Source organism: Taudactylus pleione, unplaced genomic scaffold (genome assembly GCF_031769625.1).
Source record: "Taudactylus pleione unplaced genomic scaffold, aTauple2 ptg000481l, whole genome shotgun sequence".
Classification (NCBI taxonomy): Eukaryota; Metazoa; Chordata; class Amphibia; order Anura; family Myobatrachidae; genus Taudactylus; species Taudactylus pleione.
The window spans coordinates 2,808,968-2,822,889 of record NW_028284883.1 but is presented as its reverse complement, the minus strand read 5'-3'; the positions used below and the strand labels follow the sequence as shown (position 1 = coordinate 2,822,889).

The window sequence follows — 13,922 nt, the reverse complement described above, 5'->3', positions numbered from 1 at the left end:
TAAAGTACAGAAAGTGTTATTTTATTGTACTTCATTCAGTTTTAATATTTGAAATTGACGATATATATATATATATATATATTGTGACACAGTCAGGTTAGGGGGTCCCTCTCCTGGGTAGAGGACTCCTTCCTTACACACACAGCAGCTGGGAAACAGTACGCCAGACTGGATTCGAGTACAAGCTGGTCGGCGCCAGTCTTTATTGTACAATGTCAGAAATAACATAAAGAAAACAAAACATAAATCCTAGCCCTGTCGGGGCACTAACTTCACAGGTGGTTCCCTCACTACCAGAACCAGGCAAGGCCTAATGCCCTCACCAGCAACAAAGGCACAGCACAACACTCACAGTTAGGTTTTCAAGTGTCTCTGAGCAAACTCCCTGCCTGCTCTCCCAGGTGAGACACTCAGCCCTAAACACACTAGGCTTATATTGGCCACTCTCAGGTGGGAACCCTAACAAGCCTGTTACCAGGCTGCGAGAACCAAAACCTGGAGTGGCCATGGGTGGAGCCCTCCCTCTCCTCTCACCCACAACCCCCAGTTCCTAAACCAGCTTTTCAAAAAGCCGAGACTCAAACCTGCTACACTGCAGACTTTCTCCTGGGGGTTTAAACACATAAGACAGGAATCTGGGACAAATGTACCTGCCACAGACCCCTTTACCAGTGATCCTATCACAATATATATATATATAAATATATATATAAAATCAGAAAACTCAGCACTCATCATGTTTAAACACTCACAATAATGTATAAATAAATAATGGGGTTTTGGTTCATGGATTGATGAATGCATTTAAGCCTGCAGCCCACATCATGGGACCCCACTTCTCTGCAGGTCCCACACTATCTGTCACACTGATGGAAACCTGGTAGCTGCGTGTTTAAACATGGTGAGTGCTGAGTTTTCTGATTTTATTTATTTAAGCAATGTGTTCACAAGCCACTTGCACCCCATTCCTGGGAATGGCGAGTGCAGGTCTGCACCCCAAATCTGGGAGTGGCGAGTGCAGTGAAATTTTGACTTTGTGTGTATATATATATATATATATATATATAATAACCAAAGGCCTGGCACTCCCAATAACACACGATGAAGTAGCTGCTGCCGGTGCCCTCACAAATTCATTGAGATACAGAAAACCAAGGTGCGGCACTCACGGCATCGATTCAATAACAGACAACAAGTGGCATTAATGTATCAACGTTTCAGCTCCTTGTTGAACTTCAACAAGTTCAACAAGGAACCGAAACATTGATACATTAATGCCACTTGTCGTCTGTTATTGAATCGATGCCGTGAGTGCTGCACCTTGGTTTTATATATATATATATATATATATATAAGCAGCATAAGAAAATATATACATATATATATATATATATTTGCTAAGAGAAGTATAAAACATTCGCTCTATAGTGTTAAAAAAAATGTATCGGATGCTTAAATAATATGCGTATCCTCAACGCGTTTCATCACTTATAACCCAGAAAAACAGGCATGACTTCATTAGGGGGGGTCCTGCCCATTTTTCTGGGATATAGGTGATGAAACATTGCTGACCGGCATTATATCCAAAACTTGCTAATATTGCATGTAAAACTCTTTCCAGCATTTTTATGTATATTTATGTTTTTATCTTCAATTGTAAATTTTTTTTTGGTGTTTGGTGTGTTGTAATAAAATACCCCTATATTGGTGAAAAATATATCATGGGAGCATATGTATTTTATATACCCACATGATCACCTAATACTGGAATTTAGAGAACTGAAAATCATCCAAAGAAGTGAGGAACATCCTTGTATGACCTGTTTTGGATGAGAAACCCGATGACTAAATGAAAGACTCCTTACTTTGAGCATATACAGTATACAACTATATTGCGGTATGCATAATATTATTATTCCTTTGTCCATCATTGAAACATATTGAGTATACTACACCAGAAAGCGGCTTCTGTCACCCCTTTCTTAGTATTACTCACCCCTTTAACGGAGATAAGATACATCTTGGTAAACATCACCTTGTTTTGGTTCGGGAGGGACTCAAATTTATAATCCAGAAAATAAATACTTTGATGAGCCCTTTTATGTCCTTATTGCGGTATGCATAATATTTAAGCATCCAAAAATTTTTTTTTTAAATTGTAATACACTATAGAGCGCATGTTTCTCACTTCTCTTAGCAATCATCATCCACTTCTGTGACTCTTCAACAATAGTCTCCTTGGTGAACAAACAGCAGCCACTGGAATACAGGGAGTGTATTTGAAGATGGTCCTTTAAAAATAAGACTTTAAAAATAAGACCTAAAAAAGACATTATATATTAGAAGACACATACTGACATCAAGGTTGCAGTGCTATACCACTACCACTATTGTAAGATATATATATTATTATTATTATTATCATTTATTTATATGGCGCCACAAGTGTTCCGCAGCGCCTTACAAAGTACAAAAACAATTGTATACAAGTGACTTACAGAACATTACAATACAGGACATGGATAATATATATTGCTACATTAGCGACCATATCACCCAGATAAGCAACAGAGCATAAGCAATCAAGTGTTAGGTGCCCTAGTGGTGAGTAAGAAGTAAATGACACTATAGTAAGGAAAAGCACAAGAGGGTAGATGGCCCTGCTTGTGAGAGCTTACATTCTAAAAAGGTGGGGGAAGACAAACTGGGTTGACACAGATGGGGATGAAGGAGCATGTAGCAAGGAGTTAGAATGATAGCTGGAAGGCTTTGATGAAGTAGTGGGTCTTGAGAGCCCGTTTGAAGGATTGCAAACAGGTGGAGAGTCTGATGGGGAGTGGGAGAGAGTTCCAGAGGTGGGGAGCAGTGCAGGCAAAATCTTGGAGGCGGGAGTGGGAGGAAGTAATGCTGGCATGAAAGGCGGCGTGCATTAGTTGAGCGAAGAGGGCGGAGAGGAGCGTGAAGGGAGATGAGATCAGAGATGTATATGGGAGAAGCTTGGGTGAGGGCTTTGTGAGTGAGCATGAGAACCTTAAATTGGGTTGTAAAAGGGAAGGGGAGCCAGTGGAGAGCTTGTAGGAGAGGGGAGGCAGATGTAGAGCGCTTGGAGAGGAAGATAAGCCGTGCAGCAGCATTAAGGATAGACTGGAGAGGAGAGAGATGGGATTTGGGGAGGCCAGATACGAGGAGGTTACAATAGTCCAATCTGGAGATGACCAGTGAGTGTATGAGGGTTTTAGTAGCATCCTGGGTGAGATAGGGTCTGATCTTAGAAATATTTTTGAGATGGAAACGACAGGACTGTGAAAGGTTCTGGATATGTGGTTTGAAGGAGAGGGATGAGTCCAGGATAACTCCAAGACAGCGCACCTTGGGACTAGATGAGATAGTTATTCCATCAATTGATAAATTAATAGTGGGATGTGAGGTGATGTGGGAGGGTGGGAAGATGATCAGCTCTGTCTTAGACATATTAAGTTTAAGAAACCGCTGGGACATCCAGGAAGAGACAGCAGAGAGACAGTTGGAGATACGAGTCAGAAGAGAGGGGGAGAGATCAGGGGATGAAAGGTAGATTTGAGTATCATCAGCATAGAGATAATAATGGAGGTCAAAAGAGCTGATGAGTTCACCTAGAGAGGAAGTATAGACTGAGAATAGGAGAGGACCAAGAACAGAACCTTGGGGAACACCTACTGTAAGAAGCTGTGGGGGGGAAGAGGAGTCGTGAGAGGAAACTGAGAAAGATCGGTCAGAGAGGTAGGATGACAGCCAGGAGAGGGCAGTTTCACGTAGACCAAGGGAGTGAAGGATATTCAGCAGGAGAGGGTGGTCCACAGTGTCCAAAGCAGCAGAGAGATCATGGAGAATGACAAGAGAGTAGTGGCCTTGGGATTTGGCAGCTAGGAGGTCATTGCTGACTTTTGTGAGGGCAGTTTCAGTGGAGTGGAGAGAACGGAAGCCAGACTGAAAAGGGTCAAGGAGGGAGTGGGAGGAAAGAAAAGTGGTAAGGCGGTTGTAGACAATCCGCTCAAGGAGTTTGGAGGCAAAAGGGAGGAGAGAGATGGGTCAGTAGTTAGAAAGAAGGTTAGGATCAAGGGTAGGTTTTTAAGAATGGGGGAGACAAGGGCATGTTTGAATGCAGAAGGAACAGTGCCGGATGAGAAGGAGAGGTTAATGAGGTGGGCAAGATGGGAGCAGGCAGAGAGAGAGAGGAAGCAGAGGAGGCGGGAGGGGATAGGATCAAGGGGGGAGGTGGAAGGGGGGGGACCGGATGAGGGCCATGACTTCCTCTCCAGATACAGGGGAGAAGGATGTTAGAGTTGGTGAAGTTGATGTGGAGGGGTGATTTGGGAAAGGAGGAGGTGGAGAGCTGGGGGACTGGTTGGATATGATGTCCTGACATATGGAATCAATTTTAGATGTAAAGTAGGTAGCAAAGTCAAGGGCAGTGAGCAAGGAGGGGAGACGAGGAGGGGGTGGGCGAAGGAGGGAGTTGAAAGTAGTGAAGAGACGCTGGGGATTAGAGGACTGAGAGGAGATGAGGTTCTTAAAGTATGACTGTTTAGAGAGGGAGAGCGCAGCATTATAGGATGAGAGCATAAATTTGAAATGGAGAAAATCTGCCTTAGAGCGTGATCTTCTCCACTGTCGCTCGGCAGTTCGAGAACACTTTTTCAGGTATCTGGTGCATTTGGAATGCCAGGGTTGAGGAGTAGATCTGCGAGTGTGAATAGTGAATGCTGGGGCAACAGAGTCCAGAGCAGAAGTAAGGGAGGCATTGTATAGGGAAGTGGCTTGTTCAGGGCAGGAGAGAGAGAGGATAGGGGAGAGAAGTGAGTCAAGCAGGGAAGAAAAGGAACCTGTGTCGATAGCGTCAATGTTACGCTTAGTAATGGAGGCTTTTGGAGGTAGAGGAGGGGAAGGAGAGAGGGAGAGCTTAAAAGAGAGAAGGTGATGGTCAGAAAGAGGGAATGGGGAATTGAGGTGGTCAGAAATATCACAACGGTGTGTGAAGACCAGATCAAGCACATGGCCACTCACATGGGAGGGTGAGGAGGTCCATTGGGAGAGACCAAGTGACAATGTGAGGGAGAGGAGTTTGGAGGCAGAGAATTCTGTGGGGATATCAATTGGAATATTGAAGTCACCTAGGTTAATGGAGGGAAGGTCTGAGGAGAGAAAGTGAGGGAGCCAGGAAGCAAAGTTGTCAAGGAACTTGGAGGGAGGGCCAGGGGGACGGTAAATGACAGCTACTTGGAGGTGTACTGGGTGGAAGAGGCGTATAGCATGAACTTCAAATGAAGAGAATGTGAGGGATGGTTCAGAGGGAATGGGTTGGTATGAGTAACCAGGGGATAGAAGGACCCCAACACCACCACCATGGCGACCCCCGGGTCGCGGGGTGTGGGAAAAGGTGAGGCCCCCAGAGGAGAGAGCTGCAGGAGAAGCGGTGTCAGAGGGTGAAATCCAGGTTTCAGTAATAGCTAGGAGATTCAGGGAGTTGGAGATGAAAAGGTCATGGGTCGGGACCAGTTTATTACAGACTGACCTGGCATTCCAGAGGGCACAGGATAGAGGGACAGAGTTTGTTGGAGAGATTTGAATGGGATTATCAGAGTTGCTGTAGCGTGGGGGCAAGATTAATTTGGGGGACCGAGCTGAATAGAGTGTAGCGATGGTGCGGACTCCAGTGCTGGAAGGGGAGCCAGTAGAAGGTGGGCAGGAAGGGAAATTAATGATGTGTGGATGGATGTGGGGTAAAGTGACATGGAGTGGGGAGTGGGAGGAGGGATTAGCAGTGAGGTTGTAGGACCCCTGTGGAGTATAAGAGTATGAAAGTGGAGTAATGGGAGAAGATGGGGAGGAAGGTAAACAGAGGAGAGGAGATAAGGGGAAGAGGAAATGGAAGAGACAAGGGGGAAAGGATAAAGGTGGAATCAAGGGGCAGAACAAAAGATTAGGTAGACACTGAGTGAAGGTGGGATTTGATGAAAACATGGTAATAGTAAGGATGATGTAAATAGGGGAAGAAAAGTTAAAAGTAGGAATGAAGACAGAATGTAGGAGAGAGCAGATTTCCAGAAACGCAAGTAATAGTACAGTGTGGGAAAAGAGACTGTACTGCAGAAGTTTATTATTGAGTATAAAAAAGTGGAGATTTGGTGGGAGCAGAAATTAAATAGTAAAATATACAGTGGTAGGAGCTAGATGATATAAGACTTAGAAAAAGAGCTAAGGTAAAAGTACATTATTATAGAGGTAAACTGACATAACACAGATAAGTATGCATTAGGATTATATGTAAAGCACAGAGCCAGCAGCAATAGTAGCAAGGGAGGCACCAGGTTTATGCAGCCACCAGACAGGGAGTTCAATAATGAAAGTCTTGGTTATGTATCCACAGGAGCTAGTAGTATGGAGACTGTGAACTCACAATTGTTCATTCCACTTTGTCCAATTAATGTGAGGTTGTTGTTTGTTTGTAGTTTGGTGGGTTTCCTTCTGTTTCACTGCTGTTTAATGCTGATATAACGCCAATTAATCGATTTAAAAAGAAGTTGACACTTTTAAAATAGGACACTTCTAAAGATAGGGCACCCAGCCAAGGCTAGTCCAGCCTTCTAATGAACCTTACATAGGAGACCTAGCATGTGAAACCACTAATTTCTAACTACCCCCCAAAACACTCCCACTATTTTTGCAAGCAATAAATTACCTTAAACACGCAAACAGCACATACCATTACGCTAGCATCTGGGTCTAAATACCTTGAATCGAACAAAGAAAACACAAACATAAAACTATATTCTAAACCATCAACTACAGATACTATGCAGTGATATACTACTTAATTTAACATTACATCTAAGTTAATTGTTCAAAGCAGTAGTCCTTTACAAGTATCATGCAGCAAGAATATGCTGGGAGCAGTAGTCCTTTACCTAGTACAGCTCGGGCAGGGACAAACAATTATAAAGCAGCAAGAATATGCTGCTGGGAGCAGTAGTCCTTTACAATATATGGTATAGAGATAATCCGGCACTCACCCCAGCATCCACAGCATGCCCAGGTGCATCTCCAGCAAATAGATATTTATATATATATATATATATATATATATATATATATAATGAAGGTATGGCACTCAGGGTCTCAACAGCACTTCTAATACATAACAGGCACAGCCAGGATATATAGTACAACTATATATCCTGGCTGTGACTATATATCCTGGCTGTGACTGTTATTTATTAATTTTGTGAACTACCCAGAGAACCCAACTCAAGTGGGCGTCAGCTCAATAGTCAAAGAATTCAAGTGCTGGTCGAGCACTATAAGGACAAGAAATAGAGTGATTAACTTTAGAGCGACTCTAGTGATGTAATTAAATAATGATGTATCAAAGTGTATAAAGTGCTGTGCCAAACACATATAAGAACTTCTAAGTGCTATAATTTACATATAAATGTGATAATTAGTATATTAAGAAAGTATAATCCTAATACATGTTTACATAAATCAACAAGTGTGTCATAACCAAAAACCACAAATGATATATTCAATATCCCATAAAATTCATATATTAAAAAGTTCAATATAAATAAGAAAATGCATGTGCTACAGATTATATAAAACACATCAATTTTAATTTAAATAATAGTAACACAACCTCATCCCTTCAGTAAGAGGAACAGAAATATTAATACAGGTAAAATATAAATACAAGAGTTTTATATAAAAATCAGCTTATCTATGAATAAAGTAGATGTCTTATAGTACATGTGGCAAGAAACCAGTAGCAACCAACGCGTTTCGTCCAGCAGGGACTTCTTCAAGGATATAGATATATTTAAAGCACTAATCCATGGCACTCACCATTCCTAGATTTGGGGTGCAACATGGTATGTGAGCACATTGTTTAAATAGAAATCACAGGGGCTCTGCACTCACCATAATAACTAACAATAATAATAATACACATAATAAACAGTAAGTTTTTGGTTCATGAATTGAACAATGCATTTAGGCTTGCAGCCCCCGTCAAGGGACCCCACTATGCTGCAAGTCCCTGCAATATTGCTCAGAACTATAAGATGGAAATAGCTATCACATTAGTCTTAAACTCAGGGTGTGCTATCAAGGTTTAAAGCACACAGCAACTTTGCTTTGAAACATGAGAAAGTCACCTAGCACACCTGTTGCAAAGCACCTAGGAAGACAGCTGACACAAGCTACATTAAACAGGTTAAAAGGGGTGCATGAGAAAATATGATCACAAAATGATTAATTCACAAAGTTATATATAATTCATTAACCTTTGTCTTGCCCCTCACAGGTAAGAGAGTCTGCATAGGAGAAGGTCTTGCACGCATGGAGATTTTTCTGGTCCTCACATCAATTTTGCAGATGTTTGATCTGAAATGCAATATGGAACCTGAAGATATTGATATCTCTCCCATACCCAACAGTGCAAGCAATGTTCCTCGACCTTATATGGTTTACATGAAGCACTACTAACATGCAGCCTAACCTCAACAGTTTTAGATGTGTCTTTGACACAATATACTGGTTATCATATCAGAACATTATGATGGTCGTTACCACCCACTCATTCATAAATAAGTAGTTTGATTATTAGAAAAATGAGCCAATTGCGAACCACAGTAGTAGAAAAAAAAATATTGAAAACGACACATGCAGTCTAGTTAAATTAAGTTAGAAGTAGATATACAGGCACTAACTTTGAAATCTAGAGGCAAGTTGGCCCACAACTGCACGTGGAGAAAATATGGATATTTGGCTATATACAGAGCTGCACACATCGATGGGGTAATACAGTCCCTAGCTACTCACTTGGTTTCATATTTGTTATCATCATCAGTGCATACTTGCATCAGCCCTGTCCTTGGTGCAAGAGATCTGTCTGACAACAGATGGATCATTGTGTATACACAACGCTGTATAGCTTGCAAAGCCTTTGGGAAGCCCTCGCCATGCCCTTACTAAAGTTTGCCTTTTGTGCAAATGCCCCATTACCCAAACCTTACACACATTTAGCTGGAAGTGGAGATGTGACAAATATGAATCTCCCATAGGTGCAAGCACTCGCTAATGAGTATGTGCAAGATCCATCCACAAAGCGGACATGCAAATCTCCATTAGTGCCATAATGTTTTCTCCCGCAACTATATAAAACTATATATATTTCGGTTAAAAGCTGTCTAGAGCTTAAATCAAAGAAGAAAATGGTAATGGTATTTTATTGACACTATCATTTAACATAGTGTGATATACTGGGGTAATTTGGCTCATTAGATGGGTCAGTGGTGCAGTGTCTGAGGGCATAATAAGGGTCCACATGCAGCTTTCAGGTTTAATGAAATAAATGGTGCTTAACTGTCAACATGCAGGAACAAAAATAATAGACAACCTAGGGCACTGCCTCACTTCTCGGCCCCTCTCTATAATGGGCAGCTAGTTTGCAAAGGTAACACAGTCTCAGTGTTTATAGTCCTGTCTCCTACAGATTTGAGACACGGCCTCCTGGCCTGGCTTAGTGTCATCAAAGTCTCTCTTGTGGTCCTTCATGGCACAAGGAGAACAAAAAGTGTCACTATTGGGTGCTTTGGATTAAAACATACCTTTTAATTGAAACAATTTAAATTCAATGAATTCAATATATATTGTACCAGCGAAATTTAAAATATAGAAAGAGTGAAAAAAGAAAAGAAATATAAAGTTCTAAGTAGTAAAATATTCCAAAAAAACTGTGTCTTTTGTCTTCTTCACATTTCAAAAATATTTTTTCATCTGCATTTCATCATACATATACAGTACATATGCATATATAATGTACAATTGAAAATGGAGACAACAACTACCTAACTGTACAGTGCATATGATTATCTAATATTTAAGAATGGAGTCTCTCTTAGCATGCACCAGACCCTAGAAATAATACAAGTATCTATAATATTTGAGGATATATGCTGACTATCATCTGTGTTTAAACTGAAAAAGACATATGAACAAACACTGAATACTTACCCCACATATATGAATGATGGAATGCAGATAAAAGATATATATTGTGGCTATTTTAATATTGTCTTTATAGGCGGACTACAGGCCCTTATGTCTGTGCACGAGTGCACTTGGTCCTCAAGTCCCACTATGCCGAGGATGGTTTGCTTGGAACTTTAGTCCACCTGTAATGAACAACTTTATCATATTCTAGCTGGGATACCTGGCACTGCCTGAGTTGAAGACTGCACCCCAAGGGCAAATGTAGAATTTTTAAGGGGGGTTTCTATATATATATATATATATATATGTGTATATATATACTGTATACGTATATATATATATATATATATATATATATATATTCACATATATAAGACAAAAGGTGAAAAACAAGCGCCTCATAGTGTAATTACACTATGAGGCGCTTGATTTTCACCTTTTGTCTTACATAATCTTTTTGGGACTCTACAACAACAGTCCCACTGGAGAAACATAAAGCTGCCACCGTGAATACGGGAGTGAATAGTGGAAAGAAAATCCATAAGGGATACTTTACTGGACATTCAGCATTGTTATTGGTGTAGCGCTATGATTAGTATCTTTTTCTTTGAATATATATATATAGTATACACACAAGCATAAATATTATATATACACACACATACATATGTCACAGATAAATTACACACACACTTATCTGGCAGCAGCTGCGGATTGTAGAGATGGGGACGGCACCTGGCACTGTCATTGGGCACTTCCCCCTAGCGGCAAAATGCCATGACTTGCGGGTCAATCAGGAGGGGGTGGGGCCAAATGACACGATACTACTGGAATTGCATCGTACTGGCTCCGCCTCCAAATGACCTGCAAATCGCGGCATTTTGCTGCCAGGGGGTGGGGTGTAATAATATGGTGCTCGCTCTTCTCATCTGTCAGGGAGGGTTCTGAGTGCCCAGAAACCCCCCTCGTGGGATACTGGCAACCTGAAGTACACCAGCAGCCTTCATTATTTACATTGCTCTCGCCTATAACCAGGATACCTATGCAAATTAGGTGTAAATGATAGTGCAGACACTTTTATTCTAATACCAATTTTAATGGGATATATCAGGCGTACACTGACTTACAGAACAGAAATCAGTATAGCTTCCAAAATCACTTCAGTTTCAGAAATCACTGCAGAACAGAAGGGGAGATTCAGCTGCAGACGGATATGCTATTCGAAGCTGCTAACATGTCAGCAGCTGTGATAACCGTTATATGGTAATTACTAATCCAAGCTGAGTTCATGTACACAGCATTGGATCATCTGCAATCCCTTCGGCTGGCTGAGTGACCATGGGGCCACTCAAGCCGGCTGTCGCAGATGAGTAAAAGAGGCCGAGAAATCTCCATCAGCCAATGGAGATCCTGGCCCCTCCACTTCCCCCAAAAGCAGCGTCATGCCTCCATTTTGGGAAACGAAAGCCATTGCTGCCTCTTCCCTGACCAGAAAAGGCAGCAGACTGGTAATCACTGACAGTCAGTTACCAAATTCATGCGGGATCACAGACCCATACTGCACATGCACAGTACGGGTCAGGCGCATGCACAGATTCCCGATAATCAGGAATCTGTGTGATCCATGTCACTGTGTCCACAGCTGAATCACACTCTGAAATCACTCTGCAGACCCACATTGAAAACCATGTATAGCAGAGCTGACATCATGGGGGGAATGACGGACAGAAGGAACCCACTTGCAGTGGCAATGTGTGGGTACAATCAATCCAACCTGCTGTTTGTAATCTCTATATACTAAGGTTTGCCAAGATCAAAGATTGTGACTTGATTATGCTGTCTGGCACTGCTGTTCTTGAGCCTGCCAGGCAATCTTCTAAGACTCCTGTGGCGGCTTCTGTAAGATGAGACACTGAGTGAAATGCTAAAAATCCACACTGTTTCACATCAAAGTTTATTTTTCGCAAAAACAGAAGGCTGACTAATGCCATATTTCATGTATGTGGCTATTGTACAAGTTATATAACACAGCACTTTGGAAGAGATGAGAGTGTGACAGTGTGTATGAAGTAGGGGTGTGCACCGGCCACTTTTCGTGTTGTGTGCTTTTGTTTTTCATCTGGATCTTTCTTCATGTTTTGGTCTGGATTGGTTTTTCCAAAACCACCTTTCCGGGTATTGGTTTTGGTTTTGGATCTGTATTTTTTGGAAAAAAGCATAAAAACAGCTAAAATCACAGAATTTTTTTTTGTTCCTACGCTATTATCAACCTCAGTAACATTATTTCCACTCATTTCCAGTCTGTTCTGAACACCTGACAATATTGTTTTTAGGCCAAAAGGTTGCACCGAGGTAGCTGGAAGACTATGCTAAGCGAAAACAAGTGGGCGGCACAAACACGTGGCCCATCTAGGAGTGGCACTGCAGTGGCAGACAGAATATCAGTTTGAAAAACTAGGCCTCAAACAGTACATAATGCAAAGAAAAAAAGAAGTGAGAGATTGAATTGTTCTTTGACCCTCCCACCCACCCTTATGTTGTATATAAACGGGATATGCACATTTTAACAAACCAATCATTTCGGCGCCAGGCTCTGCCACATGACTGTGGCTGAAATGATTAATTTGGGCCCCCACTAAACAAGCTGGCAATTAATCTGTCCCTGCACAAACTGGCTCTACAGAGGCAAGATGTCATCGTCATCCTCATCCACCGATTCCTCACCCTCTTCAGTGTTGTGTACATCCTCGTCCTCACAGAATATTGATAATTGATAATTCAGTTTGATGAACATCATCTCCACATTTTGTGGAAGCAACCAGCTGACAAGGTTCCCAGCTGCACTAAAAACTCTTTCGGAGTACACACTGGAGTGGGGGCAATTTAGGTAAAATAGAGCCAGTTTTTACAGGGGCCTCCAAATTGCCTCTTTTTCCTGCCAGTACAGGTACGGACTGTCTGACATGCCCACTTGGATGCTGTCACCGATGTAAACCTCCACTATTTTGTCAATGGTGACAGCATCATATGCAGTGACAGTAGAAATGTCAGAAATTGTTGGCAGGTCCTTCAGTCCACACCAGATGTCCAACCTTGGTCCTGCCTGCCCTGCATCACCACCAGCAGGTTGGTTAGGATATCTAGGTTGTTTCCTGGCACCCCCAGTTGCGGGAGCAAGTGAAGGAGCTGTTGCTGTGTCACGTTCCGCTTCAGCTGACAGTGTTTTCACCAGCAGGTCTTTGCACTTTAGCAGGCTTGTGTCCACCGGAAAGAAAGACACCATGCAGGCTTTAAACCTAGGATCGCGCATGGTGGCCAAACTGTAGTGGTCTGATTGCAACAGATTGATCACCCTCAAATCCTGGGAAAGCGAATGAAGGGCTTCATCCACAAGTCCCACATACCGAGTGGAATCGCTTCATCTTAGCTCTTCCTTCACTTTCTCCAGCTGCTTCTGCAAAAGCCTGATTAGGGAAATTATCTGACTCAAGCTGGCAGTGTCTGAACTGACTTCACATGTGGCAAGTTCGAAGGGCTGGAGAACCTTGCACAACACGGAAATCATTCTCCACTGTGCTTGAGTGAGGTGCATACTCCCTGCTTAGCCTATATCATTGGTGGATGTATTGGCTTGAATGGCCTTTTGCTGCTCTTTCATCCTCTGAAGCATATAGAGGGTTGAGTTCTGCCACATTACAACATCTTGCTTCAGGTGATGGCAGGGCAGGTTCAAAAGTGTTTGCTGGTGCTCCAGTCTTCAGCACACAGTCACTGAATGGCGAAAGTGGGCAAAAAATTTTTGGACCGTTCAAAGCGTCTCCTGCTCGCGCCTGTTGTTTTTCAATAAATTCTGCAACACCAAATTTATTGCACCACATATCGTTAGCAGTATC

The 13,922-nt window shown here is 42.2% G+C and overlaps 1 protein-coding gene across 1 annotated transcript in view; it reads left to right on the top strand.

Annotated features, from left to right (window-relative positions):
* The window catches only part of LOC148502853 (cytochrome P450 2C8-like), a 61,830-nt gene extending 52,139 nt beyond the window's left edge, over positions 1 to 9,691 (top strand). Inside the window, exon 9 of the mRNA XM_088449295.1 lies at positions 8,339 to 9,691. Within this exon, the coding sequence (XP_088305421.1) occupies positions 8,339 to 8,520 (182 nt within the window). The 3' untranslated portion in view covers positions 8,521 to 9,691. The remainder of the gene's footprint in view (positions 1 to 8,338) is intronic.
* The last annotated feature ends 4,231 nt before the right edge of the window (positions 9,692 to 13,922 follow it).